Source organism: Lagenorhynchus albirostris, chromosome 19, assembly GCF_949774975.1.
Source record: "Lagenorhynchus albirostris chromosome 19, mLagAlb1.1, whole genome shotgun sequence".
Lineage (NCBI taxonomy): Eukaryota > Metazoa > Chordata > Mammalia > Artiodactyla > Delphinidae > Lagenorhynchus > Lagenorhynchus albirostris.
Genome location: NC_083113.1, coordinates 60,325,513 through 60,342,756, shown reverse-complemented (window position 1 = coordinate 60,342,756; position 17,244 = coordinate 60,325,513). Strand labels below are relative to the sequence as shown.

The window sequence follows — 17,244 nt, the reverse complement described above, 5'->3', positions numbered from 1 at the left end:
CTGTGTCTGTGAGGAAAGCGTTTATCTCTCCGAGGCCCAACCATGTCCCTCCCCAGGAGCCTCAGTGGGGAGTGGGCACAGGGCACAGCCCCCACTCCAGGGGCTGTCCCTCTGGTGGGCTCAGAGCTGCCCAGACTCTAGTCCACCAAGCTGGCGGCACCCCACACCCCACCCCTCCTTCCCACTCTGAGTCCTGCAGCCCCAGCAGGGGGGGGTCACTGTAGCCTCTCCCTTCCTAGGCCGACCTTGGGGATCAAGTGGGGACAAAAGTGACCACGTGGGGTCTGCTCGTCCCAAGCCAGAGACACCTCCTGAGATGGGCCCAGCCAAATTTCCTCCTGGGAAGTGAGGGTCTGAGGGCTTGGCAACAGGTGGACCCAGCCCAGCCACCAGATGGCAGAGCCATGAGATGACAGAGCCACCAGGTGGCGCCCGGCAGGGTGTCTGGGCCTGCAGGACGCACCCACCGGCATCCCCCATGTCCACACGCTGCTGTTCTGGGGCAGCGGTGGGCAGAGGTGCAGGAAGCGGTGCAGTCAGCTGGAGCAGCTGGTCGGTCCTGGCCGAGGGACAGGCCGGGCCGCAGGGGCCCCCGCCCTCAGGGCTTGCAGCGCCGGCTCTGGCTCTCAGCGCCTGAGGATGTGGCCGGGGCAGCACGCTTGTTGCGGTGGTGGGGGAAAGTGGGCATGAGCTCCGGCTCGCAGGCTGCAGGGAGGGGGCTGCTCAGCGCCGGGTGGGGAGGGCCCCCCACGCCTCCCTCTGCTCCCCTCCTGGCCCTGCACACGGTTCCTGCGGCACGAGCAGCCCGTGCCTGCTCGGGCCCCACTGCCCACCTGCCCAACAGCGGCCCCGGCCCGGACAGGGACCCCCAGCCAAGCGCCAGCCAGGGGGTGGGGGAGACTCACGCAGGGGCTTCTCCTTGAAGTAGGAGCTCTCCAGGCAGTCGCCGGCCGTCGCCCTGGAGAGAAGGCCTTGCCGTTCATGGGGCCTGGCCCATCTCCCTCACACCTGCCCCGCACGGCAGACAGCTGGGCGGCAGGTAGGGACCGGGGGCCCAGAAACCGACAGGAGCCTCAGAAAGGGCTTCATGACCTGGGCGGGCAGAGGCCCAGGCCTCACAGGCATGTCTGGGAGGGGCCCTCTCAGTCACGGCACCCCTGCCCGCCCACAGGCCGGGTCAGCACCTTTTCTTGGGGTCGTACATGAAGAGAAGGTTCAGCAGGCGCAGGCCGGCCTCCGAGAGCCACGGGAACCTGTGCTTCAGGTTGTTGTAGGGCTGCTTCCTCAGACTGTACTGGCTCACCAGCGGCAGCTGGGAGAAGCCCTGTGTGGGCGAGGGGGAGTGGGCAGCTGCAGGCTGGCGGCCGGCAGGGGGCGGGAGGGGGGCAGGGCCGGCACTCACCGGCCAGATGTTCTCACTGGGTGTCCCCAGCAGCTGTACGATCAGGTCCACCTGGTGGATCTCGGAAGCGCCGGGCAGAAGGGGCTTATGGGCCAGCAGCTCGGCCAGGATGCAGCCCACGGCCCTGCAGGGGAGCACGGGGCCTCGCCTCAGCTCCTCCGGCCCCGCAGAGCACCACTCCGCCGGGCCCCGGCCCCCGGGCGCTGGGGTCAGAGGACGGGGGCAGAGCTGGGAGGAGGCCACGACGGGAAGGCAGGCGACCACTGGGTTCTCCCCCCGGGCCACGTGAGCTGGCACCAGCAGGCCTCTCTGAGTGGCCACAAGGGCGGGTCCTCAGTGATGGGGGCCGTGAACGCCGAAGCCGTCTTACACTGCCTCTCGGGACCCCAGGCGCAGGCCCACCTTCCTGGGAGTTGGGAGGCTGGCGAGACCCCAGCCCCACTCCTGCCCCGCCAGCTCCCACAAGACCACCCCGCCCTGCCCAAGGCCCTGGGTGCATCCACCCCTCACCACATGTCGATGCTGGTGGTCTGCGTGGTGGTCCCCAGCAGCAGTTCAGGGGCTCGGTACCTGCGAACAGGAGCCCCCACCTTGGGTCTGGCAGTTCCTCTCCTCTGGCCCGGCCTCCACGAGGCACCGTGGCTCTGCACCAGCCTACCCACCGGCCACCACCGGCCCTGAGAGCCAGAGTCAGCCTGGACGATGGAGCATGAAGCCCAGCTCGGCTGTCCCTTCCACTAAACCCGACAAACACAGCACACGAGGCAGCAGCTGCTGTCACTGGATGGCTCCCGCGTGCAGCAGTGTCCTGTGCTGGCCCGTTCTACACAGGTCGGGGCTGAGTGACACACGGCAGAAAGCATCCTGCCCTAAAGCACAACCCCGTTCTTCAAAATGTCGAGTGAGAAATAATTACAGAGGACATGCACTGTTCTGTCCTCCCGTCGGTGGAGACACCGCCCCTTCCGAGCAGCTCAGAGCAGCACCCCGTCTGGACGGGGCAGGTCCTTCCCGGTGGCAGCCCTGCTCGGCCTCAGGAGCCATCCACACCCAGCCTCTGAGTGTGTGCAGCCCCACAGCCTAAAATCCTCCCAGGTCCTTGAGCAGCTTCAGCGTGACCCCCCCACTTCCCATGGTCCCCAGGGACTCACCAGAGGGTGACCACCTTGGGGGTCATTGGCTTCAGCGGGATGCCATAGGCCCGGGCCAGGCCGAAATCCGCTGGACAGACGGGAGGGAGAGTGTCACCCAGTGAAGACTGTCCACTGACGTTTGCAACCAGCTTGTAGCGTGCAGGGTGCTTATCGGGACCGGCCTGCCGCCCCGTCGAGGTGGCGCTCATGGAGGCCCCCACCAAAGAGCCAGCACCTGCACCCACCTGTCTTCACGCAGCCCTTATCCGTCATGAGCAAGTTGGAGACCTTCAGATCCCTGTGACAAAAAGAGAACACCAGCGCTTCCCAGGAAACTGCGTGGGGAAAGAGGCTGTCACCGTCGCAGTGATGCTTAGAACATTTCCCCATACGTCTCCTCCTGTCCGTCGCAGTGATGCTTAGAACATTTCCCCATACGTCTCCTCCTGTTTGCACTTTTTTTTTTTCCCCCGGTACGCGGGCCTCTCACTGTTGTGGCCTCTCCCGTTGCGGAGCACAGGCTCCGGACGCGCAGGCTCAGCGGCCATGGCTCAGGGGCCCAGCCGCTCCACTGCATGTGGGATCTTCCCGGACCGGGGCACGAACCCGTGTCCCCTGCATCGGCAGGCGGACTCTCAACCACTGCGCCACCAAGGAAGCCCCTGTTTGCACTTTTTAATTTTTTTTATGTGGACCATTTTTAAAGTCTTCACTGAACTTGTTACAATATTGCTTCTGGGTTTTTTTGGGGTTTTTTTTTGCGGTACGCGGGCCTCTCACTGCTGTGGCCTCTCCCGTTGCGGAGCACAGGCTCCGGACGCGCAGGCTCAGCGGCCATGGCTCATGGGCCCAGCCGCTCCGCGGCATGTGGGATCTTCCCGCACCGGGGCACGAACCCACGTCCCCTGCATCGGCAGGCGGACCCCCAACCACTGCACCACCAGGGAAGCCCTACTGCTTCTTTTTTATGCTTTGGATTTTCTGGCCGCGAGGCATGTGGGATCTTAGCTCCCCGACCAGCGATCGAACCCGCACCCCCTGCATTGGAAGGCAAAGTCTAAACCACTGGACCGCCATGAAGTCCCTGCACTTCTTAAAAATAAGGAGGGCAGGCAGTGCAAGGCGATTTGGCAGCTGGGAACACCAGAGAGAGCTCTCAGTAACTTTCTGAGAAACTGGCAGAGGCGGCCTTGAGCCCAGGTCTGACTTCCAGGGCTGTGTCTGATCCCCACCCAGGCCATGCGAGCCACCGAGGGCACACGGAACTGCTGCCTGCAAGGTCCTGCCCAGGCCTGCAAGACCCTCCCCTCTGCCCCTCCAGTCTCTGCCCTTCCTGGCCTGCCTTCCAGTAAGGCTCTCTCCAAGGCAGCACTTCTCAGAGCCTGACTCGCTCACACCATCGGCCCCCCAGAGGAGAAAACAGGTATTATCTGCTCTTGGACCATCCGCCAGGAGCAGTCACAGAACCTCTACTGCATCGAGGCTGTGCCCGCTCCTCTCCTGGATACTGGGCAACGCCAACTGGCACTGGGTCAGTACTGGCAGTCACACTTCCCCCATGTCACAAACCAGCACTCCTCTGGAAAAATGTTTCCTGAGGCCCCGCCCCCTTCCAGGCCCGTGGACCCCACCCACCTGTGGATGATGAAGTTCCGGTGCAAGTACTGGAGGCCCCGGAGCACCTGCAGCACGATGCACTTGACCTGTAGAGGGCCAGGATGCAGGGTCAGGGCAGCCTGCGTCTGCCACAGTGCCCGAGCAAGGACGTGGGAAGCCCGCCACCAGAGCCCGCAGCCTCAGACCTGCGCCTCAGAGAAGGGTGTCGGCATGTTCTCCAGAAGGCTGGCCAGGTCCTGCTCACAGTAACCCATCACCAGGAAGATGCTGAAAAGAAGAGGGGGAAACGCAGACCACCTCCCACCTCCTCCCAAGTGGGCCAAGGGACCCTCCTGGGGCAGCAGGAAGGGCAAGAGGGAGGGGCGGGCAGGACCCAATGCGGGGGCAGCAAGCGGCGCACTCACCTCTCCAGGTGGTTCCCCACAACCACCTCCTTCAGCTCCACGATGTTCGGATGGCGGAGGCGAAGGAGAAGCGTGATCTCTCGAAGGCTGCTGATGGGGACCCCTGCAACCCAGCGCGGCCTCAGCGAGCCCACCCCTGCAGTCAGGACCCCCTGACAGCCTCTGGGACCGTCCCCTGCAGACAGGGACCCCTGACAGCCTCTGGGACCGCCCCCTGCAGACAGGGACCCCTGACAGCCTCTGTGACGCCCAGTCCTGCAGACAGGGACCCCTGACAGCCTCTGTGACCCCCCCCCCCGCAGACAGGGACCCCTGACAGCCTCTGGGACCGCCCCCTGCAGACAGGGACCCCTGACAGCCTCTGGGACCGCCCCCTGCAGACAGGGACCCCTGACAGCCTCTGTGACCCCCCCGTGCAGACAGGGACCCCTGACAGCCTCTGTGACGCCCAGTCCTGCAGACAGGGACCCCTGACAGCCTCTGTGACCCCCCCCCCCCGCAGACAGGGACCCCTGACAGCCTCTGTGACGCCCAGTCCTGCAGACAGGGACCCCTGACAGCCTCTGTGGCCCCCCCCCACAGACAGGGACCCCTGACAGCCTCTGTGACGCTCCCCTGCACACAGGGACCCCTGACAGCCAGCTACTCAGTGAGCCCCCAACTCCTGTCTACATCCCCTCTCAGGGACCCCCATGCCCGCCGCTGTCAGGGCTCTGACTGCTACTTCAGGGAGAAGCAAGGCCATCCTAACCAGCACCTTTAACTCTTCCCTCCTGCATCAAATGCAAGCAGCACTCTGTACTGACCCCTGTGCATGGCAGGTGGCCCCCAGTGCGCCCAGCACAGCCCTGCCTGCACAGGCAGCCACGGGGCTGTCGGCAGGGCGGCGTGGAGCACACAGGTGCTGCCGGCTCAGTCTTGGGTGGGAAAGCCCTGTGGAGGGGTGACGCTGAGCTGAGACAGAAGATGAGGCAGTCACCCAATGGGAGGGTGAAGGGGATGAACCGCACAGGGCTTAGGGGGGCTGAGGCCTAGACTGTGTGGCAGGGGCCAGGCTGCAGCCCCCAGAGATCAGCCTCCTTTGACCATCATGCAGACACCCTTGGGAAAGCAGGCGCGACTCGGGGGCGGGCCTCAGGCAACTCACACGTTCCTCCCCCTCCCACGTGAGCTCAGAGTGGTCCGGCGGCCCCTCCGCGCTCACCATCCTTCTCCTTGTCCATCCGCACTTTCTTCAGGGCAACAATCTCATCCGTTTGGGTATCCCGGGCCCTGTCTGCAATGGAAACTCCTCCAGGATAGGCTCCAAGCCCGACCCCACCGTGTGGCCTCCTGCCCCACAGGGGCTCCCTTCTTTTCCCCCTTGACTGCTGGGTACCCTGTGGCAGCCCGTCCACACTCCTCGCAAGCAGCACCCGACCCTGCGAGATGTGCTCCCTGGGGAGTCCTCTGGCTTGCGCTGGTACAGGGCCCCTGGTTGTGAGAAGCTCCCTGTAGGTTTTCCTTCTTAGAGCTGGTATGCAGATCACTGCTTTGTGCTCTGCGGTTACTATGTTCTAACAGCAAATAAGGTAGTTTATCTTGAAAAAGGAACTCTTATTTTGTCAAAGCTGGCTCCCCAAAGCACTGTGCTAAATTGTGCATCTTCCAAACCCGCAGCAGTTTGACGCACACCAATGTCCCAGCTACTGTGGATGCAGCTCTGGCTATAACAGCTACCTCTACTCACGGGTACACGTTAGCAACCTGATGCTGCGTTTATTCAGGAGTGGTGTGAAATCTATGGCAGTTACACCAGGGATTAGAGGTCACCTGTCCCCTCCTTCCAGCCCCGCCACAGCTACTGCTGGGACAGTCCCTGGGCGCCCAGGCCTCCCACCGTGGCCACTCACACACAATGCCGTAGGTGCCTTCCCCAATGCGGTTCAGCTTCTCAAACTCCTTCACGCTCCGGCACCGTCCCAGCTGAAAGAGAGAGGTGCTGGCGGTGAGGGGATCCGGCAGCTAATGGCACCAGAGATGGATATGGACACGCAATTGGTACCAAAAAGCCAGCTCGTGTCCTGCTCACCAAACAGAAAGGTCACCACACACCTGGGTTTGCAGGTGAGAAAATGGGGTGATGATGCTGGCCTCTTTGAATGTGATATCAAAGACGGTCTAACCACTCCCTTTCAATTCCATGGTCCAGATGTGTGCTGCCCAAAAGGAGGAACCGCCAGCTACATTTGGTTAAAATTAACTAAAATGAAAGTAAAAGTCCATTTCTTCAGCTGCATAAGCCATGTGAAGCGCTCGATGGCCCCACGCAGCTGTGGTGACCATCCTGGACGATTCAGAAAACAGAACATTTCCACCATCACAGAAAGTCCCCTGAACAGCACCGCTCTAAATTATGCTCTGGGGTTTTCTCCGGCAGTCCACTGGATAGAACTGCGCACTCTCAGTGCCGAGGGCCTGGATTCAATCCCTGACTGGGGGAACTGAAATCCCACAAGCTGCAGGGAGAGGCCATAAATAAAGAAAGAAAGAAACAAGCAAGCTCTGGACGTGGAAAAAGCTTGAAGAACTTCTCAAAGCATCTACCAAGCACAGTGGAAACACTTCTGCGGCAAAAAACGGTCTCAGTCATCCACACGTTACTTCTTCCTTTGGGTTATGAAACTGCCCAGGGGCACATAGCCACCCAGCTGGTGGCCACAGTTCCCAGCCTCCCTTGCAGCTGGGTGTGACCATGTGACTAAATCCTGGCCAATGGGATGCGGGCAGAAGGGACAAGTGCAACTTTTTGATCAAAGGAGGCTGCTTGCTGCTCACGCCTTCCTGCCCCTTGAGGCAGGCTGGGATTTGGGTGGGGCACAGGTGAAGCAAAGAGACAACCTGAGTGCCTGGCCCACCTGTGAGGCGTTAGGGGCGCCAGAAATAAAGTCCTGTACTTACGCCACTGTATTTTGGGGTCTCCATATTCTAGCAGAGAGCCTGTACCCTAATACACCGTCAGTTGTAGCGGAATCAATGAGCACCTCCCCTTGGGTCGGAGAAGCACGTGCGGCAAGGTTCAAGTTCTAAGAGCCCTTCTTTGGACTCCCTGCCTCTATGTATCTTGCCCGCCATCCTGGGGAACGGAGTCAGAGTCACCTGGCCTGTACTGAAGCCCTTCCACGGTTTCAGCTCAACCTAGTTGTCCTCTCTCTCCCGTGACCCCCTGGTGCTTCTTGTGCGCTCTGTGCTTCGCGGGACTTTGCTCCTGCTGCTGCCCAGGTCTGGCAAGAACCCTCCTCGTCTCTGCGTGTCCAAAACGCACTCACACTTACCCGCCCAGCAGAAATGCTACCGCTTTGCAAAACTGCTTCCTGGCCCCCAGCTGAAAGCATTCTTTCTCTGAAAAATCCCGACACTTTCGTCTCACAGCACCTACTATTGTGCACTGTCCTCGTCCGGGTATGTCTTAACTCCCCACTGAGAGCAGCTGCTGCGTGTCTCGGTGATGAACGACGGCGGCAGACGGCTCAAGGGGGGGGTCCTGCGCTCACTCAGCCAGTATGTTAGGATCCTTACTGGGCACTGAGGCGGCCTCTCAGAGCACCACCAAGTGTTTAAAACAATCCGCCGCCAGGGTTCACACCTGCCCCTGCACGAGCCGTCTACCTTGGAGAAACCACCCAACGCCCCTAAGCTTCACCCTCCTCACCTCTACAAAGGGTCCCCGAAAAGACTAAGTGACAGTTACACACGCAGAGGCCCCACACGGAGCAAGGCACGAACGAAGCTGCCGGGTCACAGGTGGGGCCCCGCGCACGGTGCACCCACAGCCCGGTGGGAGACACGCCTCCAACTCTTCCCATGGCTACTGTCTCCAGACACAAGGCGCCCGTCCCCGGCACAAAGCTAAGAAACGCCCGCGCTGCAGCGCGCTCTGGCCTAGGCGGCCGGAGGCCAGAGAGCCGGCCCTTCCCTCGCGCGGGCGTCACACGCCCCGGGGTCTGCGGACCGGCCGGGACCGGAGTCCCGGGCGGCCGCCGCCAGCTTCCGCGCCTGTCGCGAGGAGCTCTGGGACTGTCGTTCCCGCTCTCGCCGGAAACCTGGCGCTTTAGCGCGACACTGAGGGCCCCAGTGCGTTTCGGCTCCGCCCTGCCGCCGGCGAGGACACATCTACCCCGAGCAGCCCGTCGTCGCACCCTGTGCTCTGGAGGCACCGTGAAGAAGCCTTCCTTACGGATACACTTCAGACGGATCTGTTCCGGCTCCGGCTCCGGCTCCCCCATGCCGAGCTCAGCCCCACCCCCCCCACTTCCCATGTGCGCAGGCGCAGACGGGTATTCCTCGGAGCAAGCGCATGGCCTACTTCCGGGGCGTCCCCTCCTCAGCAACGGTTACCAAGGAAACCTCCCGAAGACCCGACCCCACCCACGAGGACCTCAACTCCTACGATGCACTCGAACTACCAAGCTTCTAGCTTTACTTTAGTTTTTTGTTTGTTTGTTTGTTTGTTTTGCGGTACGCGGGCCTCTCACTGTTGTGGCCTCTCCCGTTGCGGAGCACAGGCTCCGGACGCGCAGGCTCAGCGGCCATGGCTCACGGGCCCAGCCGCTCCGCGGCATGTGGGATCTTCCCGGACCGGGGCACGAACCCGCGTCCCCTGCATCGGCAGGCGGACTCTCAACCACTGCGCCACCAGGGAGGCCCTACTTTAGTTTTAAGTGCGGGCACGTGACCGCGCTGGGGCGCTGCGTAACGGCCGCCGGAGGAGGAGGCCGAAGTCCGGGGGGCTGCAGTGGCCTGGGGGGTGGCTGCGGGGGCCGCGGGGCCGCGGGAGCTGTGCTGTAGAGCTCTCCCTTGGATACTGGAGGGCTGACCTGGAGCCAGGGAGGGAGGAGGCTCGGGCAGGGCCAGTGGGGACCGAGAGCAGAGGGCGCGTCCGAGAGCTGTGTAAAGAACTGACAGGACGCGGCGACGGAGGGACTGTGGGACCAAAGGGTCACCTAACACATCCGTGTTGAGCACCCAGTACGTGCTCGGCCCTGTCAGGCTCTGCCCTGGCGGACCTTACATTCTAACTGGAGGCGGTAAACAAGGTAAGTAAAGCAGACGGCGTGCTAAGGAGAAAAACGAGGCAGGGCAGTGAGTGGCCCGTGTAGGAGGAGGGGTGCAGCTTCTCCTGTCACGGGGACTATACTGTAAATGCTAAAATGATGCGAATGTAAGTTCAGGGCGTTTGATAATTATGAAATTAAATAATCATGAGTCAAAAGTATTTAAACTAATTACCACATTCAGTTCATTCTGGTGGTTTTTGAATTCTGATAAGCTAAGCTCACGGCTAATAATGAGATTAGAATGAATGCCATGGTAAGTATAGTTTGGGGATTATTTGTTTGAGATGCTCAGGGCAGGGGTAGGAGGAGGGCAGTTTCTAGGTCATATAATAGAAATGCAACAGCTACTAGAAACTTTATAGAGAAGGCGAGGCATGCTGACCCAATGGGTTCAAATTCACCTTTGTATCGGCTTGATTTTTCTGTATAAATATTTAGTCATGGCAGTCAGGATACATAAATAAACATAATAAATACAAATAAGGATGTTGATAATATGTTAGTAAACAATGTCAAGATGAGATTTCTTTTTTCTTGGGTTATACCAAAACTTATGGATTGAAAGTCACTTGTACTGTTTACTACTAAAGAATATGACCCTCATCAATAGACAGACCATGTGTACGGCCTGCTGATCGTTCCAGGAACGAAGGAAGCTGACATATACTGTCATCAGACTAAACGTTTGCGCTCGGACGGGCAGGGCACTCTCTCCAGCCACCTCGGAGGAGAATGGACTCTGACCCAAGGGCTGCCGGTGAGGATGGACAGCTGAGGCTGGGGGTCCCCTGAACAGCCCCTCCCCACCAGGAGCCCTCAAACACAGCCAGAAAGAGGGGAAGTTGTCAGTTCAACTCACCTTCTCCCAGGGCACTCTGACAAAGCCACTTCCACAGTTCTAAGTGCCATGGCTGCCACCACTCCTGCATCCACATTCTTCTTCTGGATCCTATAATACCTTGCATCCCTAATACTCAAGCTAGGAGCCCTTGGACCCTCCAAGGTGACTGTGCACTTCCCTGTTCTGGGACCTAACCACCTTAAGGTTTCATCCTCAGAGTCCGACCTTTTGTTCAAGGGTGGGGGACACCTCCTCCACTGTAACTGCTGAGTGCTTACACCACGCTCCTTCAGAAGCGAACAGGAAGGGTTCTAATGCGCATCCAGAGTCAGCAAGAGATGCTGCCTGCTACCAGTTCATCACTCTGCACAGCCAGACAGCTCCGACAGGGTCATCTCTTCACCGATGACCCCAGAGTCACTCTTGCCCTCTGCCAAGCTGCCTGCGGCTTTGGAGAAGCTGGGGAGAGCCTTGTTTACTGAAGGGGCACCTGCAGCCCTTTGCCATCACCTCTGAGACTCAGAGCACAGGGAGTGACTGCGGCTACTGGGGTGCCTGTTTATTCTTCGGTCTGTGAATTATAGGCGTCTACCGTACTGGGGTTCCTGTGTCGGTAGAAGGGGCCCGGTTCAGCCCTTTCCCGAATGGTCCTCTGCTCTTCCATTCCTGTGGAACCGTAGCTGATCAGAGTCTCTTTTGAGGCTGTGGTGATGACAATCCGGGGGATGGCAAATTTCTTCTCTTCTGAATTTACATCAGGTTTCTCTAGAGGGAAGGAAACATCCGGGTATTTCATAAGTCTGTGGAAAAACTCTTCTGTAAAACAGACAATGTCTGTGTTAGGGCCAGAGCAAAGGAATTAGGTTCGTGGCTCAGGAAAAGAAATGGGTGAGGTTGAAAGCAGTCAAAACCGTGAGTGAACATTCCAAAGCTTACACCAACCGGCAATGCAGCCACGCAGTGGTGACCCTAGAGGCCTCCTTCCAGGAGGGGAACGGACAGACACCCGCACCATCCCCGTGGAAAGCCTGAGCTGCCGGGCAGCCAGGGTGACAGACGCAGGAGCGAGACCTGGGAAAGGCAGGGTCTGCCCCAGAGGTGAAGGTTCAGACACACAGTGTGCAAAGGATTCTCTGCACAGAGCTTTGTCAGGCAGGGCACTCTAGAAACGGACGCCACAGCGTTTTCTCAAACTTGTCAGGATTACCAGGAACACACGGGACGTGTGAAACGTTACAAAGTACAAAAGCAGAAGCCCCTTCACTGCCTCCACCGCCTCACTTCCCGGCCTGCTCCCTCCGTTCAGGCCTGTGTGTCCCCGTGTGCACACACGTGTACTGCACAGAATTAGAACACTGAACACCCCAGGAACTCAGCTATACGGGGGATGAACAGGTGCCCGTCCCGTGCTAGGCGTTGCTCTGAGCCCTAGAATAACCACCGCACGTTTCTGAGGTAGGTCCTCTTAAGACCTACGTTTTACAGACGGAGGAGCTGAGGCACAGAGGGTTGGTTCAGTCCCATGCCCAGGGCTGGTGAGAGAGGGAGACGCCGGGTCCCAGGCAGTCGGGTCCAGAGCCACCTCGACCTTCAGCGCTGCAAGCATGGCTTCAGTCGTTCTAACCCGCTGCCGATGGCCCACGGCCTGCACTGAGCACTGACAGTATCCTTTCTTTTCATTTTTATCATTAAGCCAAATGTGCATTTCATCGTACTTTGGATTTAATTTATTTTTTAAAATTTATTTATTTATTTTTTGCCGTGTTGGGTCTTTGTTGCTGCACGCGGGCTTTCTCTAGTTGTGGTGAGCAGGGGCTACTCTTCGTTGCGGTGCATGGGCTTCCCATTGCGGTGGCTTCTCTTGTTGCGGAGCACGGGCTCTAGGCGTGCAGGCTTCAGTAGTTGTGGCACAGGGGCTCAGTAGTGGTGGCACACGGGCTGTAGAACACAGGCTCAGTAGTTGTGGCACAGGGGCTCAGTAGTGGTGGCACACGGGCTGTAGAACACAGGCTCAGTAGTTGTGGCTCATGGGCTTAGTTGCTCCGTGGCACGTGGGATCTTCCCAGACCAGGATTTGAACCTGCGTCCCCTGCGTTGGCAGGCGGATTCTTAACCACTGTGCCACCAGGGAAGTCCCTTTTGAATTTAACTTAAATTGAGATCATTTTTTCATGTTGATTTACACAAGCATTTTTATATGTTAAGACTACTTAAAAGGTTATGAATATTTAATTTAAAAATAATACATGTTGGTTAAGTGGGGGAAAGTGATGGGGGTGGGATGGACTGGGAGACTGGGATTGACATATATACACTAATATGCATAAAATAGATAACTAATAAGAACCTGCTGTATAAAAAATGAAGTTAAAAAATAATTTAAAAATAAAAATAATACATGTTGGTTGGAGACTGCACATGGAATGACGCTTCTCCTCGCGGACACCTCATACGCACACGCATATGTGCAGCTGGGATCATGCTGTGCAAGGCTGAGTGTTGCAGTGACCACGCAGTAGGCTGAGCCCCACATCCACACAGGTGCGGCCCCTCCTCCACGGCAGCCGGCAGTTCACTGTCGGAGGCCCATCATGTGCGTAACCAGCTCCCTTTGATGGACATAATTTAGGTCATTTCCAATTTTCTTCTTTGGACAATGCTGCAGTGAACATTCCTGCATTTACGTATTTATACACTTGTGGAGCTTTATCTGTCAGGTAAGTTACTAGGAAAATTTTGGCAAATATTGTCGAACTGTTTTCCATAACGATTATATCAATTTTGGGACTTGCCTGGTGGTCCAGTGGCTAAGACTCCACGCTCCCGATGCAGGGGGCCCAGGTTCAATCCCTGGTCAGGGAACTAGATCCCACATGCTGCAACTAAGAGTCCACATGCTGCAACTAAGTGTTCACATGCTACAACAAAGATCCCATGTGCCTCAACTAAGACCCCGTGCAGGACTTCCCTGGTGGCGCAGTGGTTAAGAATCCGCCTGCCAGTGCAGGGGACACGGGTTCGAGTCCTGGTCTGGGAAGATCCCACATGCCGCGGAGCAACTAAGCCCGTGAGCCACAACTACTGAGCCTGCGCTCTAGAGCCTGTGTGCCGCAACTACTGAGCCCCTGTGCCACAACTACTGAAGCCTGTGTGCAGCAACGAGGACCCAACACAGCGAAAAATAAATAAACAAGATAAATACATTTATTTAAAAAAAGACCCTGTGCAGCCAAAAGATTATATAAATTTATCTTTCCTCTAGGAGGCTATCAGCAGAACTTCCCTGCACACTCTCCTGCTTCTCACTTTTCTAAACCTTTTCCCAGGTTACACTGACAGCGGAAGTGCTGACTCCGCCCCCGCTGGTCACCGGTCACCGCCAGCTTCCCTGAGCTTTGAGCACCCTCGCCATGGGGAGGCTGCGCATCTCATCTCGTTGTCACTCGTTCATGGGCCCGTGGCACGTATCCTCCTGTGAATGCATGTCATTCTGCATTTTCTACATTGACTGTTTTTTTTTTTCTTTGGTGAGCTTTTTTATATTTGGGAAGTTCACCCTTAGTGACTTATACTGCAAGTAGCCCCTGGCTTTTAGCTTCCTTTGTCGCTTTCTGCAACAGATTCATCCATCTGTTCCTTAATGGCTTTTAGAGTTTGTCAGACTGGAAAAGGCATCCCCTGTTCCAAACTTATAAAAACATTTACTCATTTCCATTTCATACTTTCATAGTTTTACTTTCCATGTTTAACTGTTTGTTTTCTCAGTTGTCGACTGAGTTGCCCCAGCACTCGGGGAACATCCGTCTTTCCCCCATGTCTGCAACATGGCACTCCTCTGGGACCCCATGCACGCATGCTGTGCTACGTGTTCACCACTGTGAGACACACTTCCATGTCAGAGGACTCGATCCCTCTGCTTTTCCAGATGTTTCCTGCCATTCTTACATTTTTATCCTCTTAGGTGACCTTTGGGATAATTTGGTCTGGCTCCCAAATCGACCTGTGCTCTTTTGTTTGGGGTCATACTGATTTGTTAGAATCAGGGAGAATTAACAACTTTATGTTACTGAGACTTTCTAATCCAAAACAAGACTCCTTTTATCTTCCTCAGAGGTTTAAAGCTTCTTCATTTAGAAACATGAATCTTTGGGGACTTCCCTGGTGGTCCAGTGGTAAAGAATCTGCCTTCTGGGCTTCCCTGGTGGCGCAGTGGTTGGGGGTCTGCCTGCCAGTGCAAGGGACACGGGTTCGATCCCTGGTCCGGGAAGATCCTACATAACGTTGAGCAACTAAGCCCATGCACCACAACTACTGAGCCTGTGCTCTAGAGCCCATAAGCCACAACTACTGAGCCTGCGTGCTGCAACTACTGAAGCCCGCACGCCTAGAGCCCGTGCTCCGCAACAAGAGAAGCCACCGCAATGAGAAGCCCGCGCACCGCAATGAAGAGTAGCCCCCTCTCGCTGCAACTAGAGGAAGCCCACACGCAGCAACAAAGACCCGACACAGCCAAATATAAATAAATAAATAAATAAAATTTATTTAAAAAAAGAAACATGAATCTTTTGGGACTCCCCTGGTGGTCCAGTGGTAAAGAATCCGCCTTCTGGGCTTCCATGGTGGCGCAGTGGTTGGGGGTCTGCCTGCCAGTGCAGGGGACACGGGTTCGAGCCCTGGTCCGGGAAGATCCCACATGCTGCAGAGCGGCTGAGCCCGTGCGCCACAACTGCTGAGCCCACGAGCCACAACTACTGAAGCCAGCGCCACTAGAGCCCGTGCTCCACAACATGAGAAGCCACCGCAGTGAGAGGCCTGCGCACCTTGGCGAAGAGTAGCCCCCGCTCGCCGCAACTGGAGATGGCCCGTGCGCAGCAACGAAGACCCAACAGAGCCAAAATTAAATAAATAAATTTTTTAAAAATTTAAAAAAAAAAGACAAAAAAAAAAAAAAGAATCCGCCTTCCAATGCAGGGGACGCGGGTTCGATCCCTGGTCGGGGAACTAAGATCCCACATGCCGCGGGGCAACTAAGCCCACGTGCTGCAAACTACAGAGCCCATGCACCCTGGAACCCGTGCACCACAACTAGAGAGAAGCCCGCGTGCCACCGCCAAGATCCCGCGTGTCGCAACTAAGACCTGACACAGCCAAAAATAAAAACAAAAATTAAATAAATAAATATAAAAAGTAAAAATAAAATAAGAAACATGAATCCTTTTAGGGTTCTTAATACACAGGACGTGTACTATTTTTCAATTACTGCCTAATAAGTTACCTTATTTTAGTGGCCAACTTAAAACAGCGCACACATCACCTCTGGCTCCACGTGTCTGGAGTCTAAGCTACAATCCAGCTGTCGGCCCGGCCGCGCCCTCGTCTGGACCTGGGGACCTTCCACGGACACTCAGGTTGTAGGCAGAGTTCCTTTCTTTGTGTGCCAAGGACGAAGCCCCTTTCCTTGCTGGCTGGCGGCTCTCACATCATGGGAGCCGACTTCTTCACAGCCACGTCTCTGACACTTTCACCTTTTTCAAAGGCTTCTCTGATGAGGTCAGGCGTGCTCAGGAGAAGCTCCATTCTGATTAAGTCAAAACCAACGGGTTACTACCCTGATCCCAGGAGCCCAGCCCATTCCTACTCACAGGCTCTGCCCACATGTAAGGGAGAGGCTCCTACAGCCTTGTTCAGAGGGCAGTGATGGGGCTCTGGAATGCTGCCTTCCATGCTACCACACTGCCTTCAGGAAGGAGTCTGACTTCCACCAACAGTGTGTCCAGGCTCTCCGTCTATCATGTGTTATTCTCTGGCCTCTCGTTTTTGTTGCAAATACTTTTTGAGCTTACCATTTGTTTTACATTTGTTTATAGAGGGCTTAGGGAGATGTTTTACATTTTAATGTAGGCAAATCCTTCAACATTGCTCTGTAATATCTTTGCTTTGAGGAATCAGAATAAAATTTACGTCTTATTTTTTGCAGCCACCTTTTTTTTCCAGCAAGGCAATTTTTTTTTAGATGACCACACACTGTCATCTGGAAGATGGTTCTAGCCGTTCTTTCCCTCTACCCTTTGAGTCACCTGTATCAGCTGATAGTAAGTCTACCTTTTTAAAAAATTTAAGTATAGTTGATGTACATGTAATCACTTTTTATATCCACTCTTAAACCATCTGGAATTTATCAGAGCATATAGCAGGAGGTTACAATCCAGCTTACGTTTTCTCTTAAAACGTTACGCCGTTTTTCTAGCACAATTTATTATATAATCCTTCCTTTTCCCACTTACTTTTGGTGCCAGGTGTATTGTACTCTGATTATATATAAACATACATAATGTTCATACACACACACTCTTGTCCATGTTTTCTATTTCAATGACCTGCTATTCTTATATGGGAATCATGTTATTTTAATTATTATAATTTCTGATGTATTTTTATTTATTTATTTATTTATTTTTAAAGAATCATCTTTTTAAAAAAATTTATTTTTGGCTGCATTGGGTCTTCTTTGCTGCACACAGACTTTGTCTAGTTGCGGGGAGTGGGGTCTAGTCTTCGTTGCACTATGTGGGCTTCTCATTGCAGTGGCTTCTCTTGTTGTGGAGCACAGGCTCTAGGAGTGTGGGCTTCAGTAGTTGTGGCACACGGGCTCAGTAGTTGTGGCTCGCAGGCTCAGTAGTTGTGGCTCGCGGGCTCTAGAGTGCAGGCTCAGTAGTTGTGGCTCACGGGTTTAGTTGCTCTGCGGCGTGTG

The 17,244-nt window shown here is 56.0% G+C and overlaps 1 protein-coding gene and 1 long non-coding RNA gene across 7 annotated transcripts; one reads left to right on the top strand and one right to left on the bottom strand.

The window, feature by feature from the left end:
- Positions 1-3: 3 nt before the first annotated feature.
- Positions 4-11,016, bottom strand: CDK10 (cyclin dependent kinase 10). Of its 6 annotated transcripts, none has more exons than XM_060131422.1 (13): positions 10,512-11,016; positions 6,449-6,521; positions 5,761-5,832; positions 4,557-4,659; positions 4,338-4,419; positions 4,171-4,238; positions 2,781-2,833; positions 2,554-2,623; positions 1,913-1,972; positions 1,403-1,526; positions 1,185-1,324; positions 906-958; positions 4-705 (listed from the first exon to the last, which is right to left on the bottom strand). In XM_060131422.1, the coding sequence occupies exons 3-13, from the start codon at positions 5,777-5,779 to the stop codon at positions 599-601; spliced, it is 879 nt and encodes a 292-aa protein (XP_059987405.1). In that variant the 5' UTR covers positions 5,780-5,832; positions 6,449-6,521; positions 10,512-11,016; the 3' UTR covers positions 4-598. The 6 variants fall into 6 exon arrangements, with proteins under 6 accessions (XP_059987405.1, XP_059987403.1, XP_059987399.1 ...); XM_060131420.1 differs by lacking the exon at positions 10,512-11,016 and adding an exon at positions 8,773-8,834; XM_060131416.1 differs by lacking the exon at positions 10,512-11,016 and adding an exon at positions 8,735-8,833.
- On the top strand, positions 9,348-14,207 carry LOC132509872 (uncharacterized). Its single transcript, XR_009537156.1, has 2 exons — positions 9,348-11,948; positions 13,820-14,207. It is a non-coding gene; the product is annotated as an uncharacterized LOC132509872 (long non-coding RNA).
- The last annotated feature ends 3,037 nt before the right edge of the window (positions 14,208-17,244 follow it).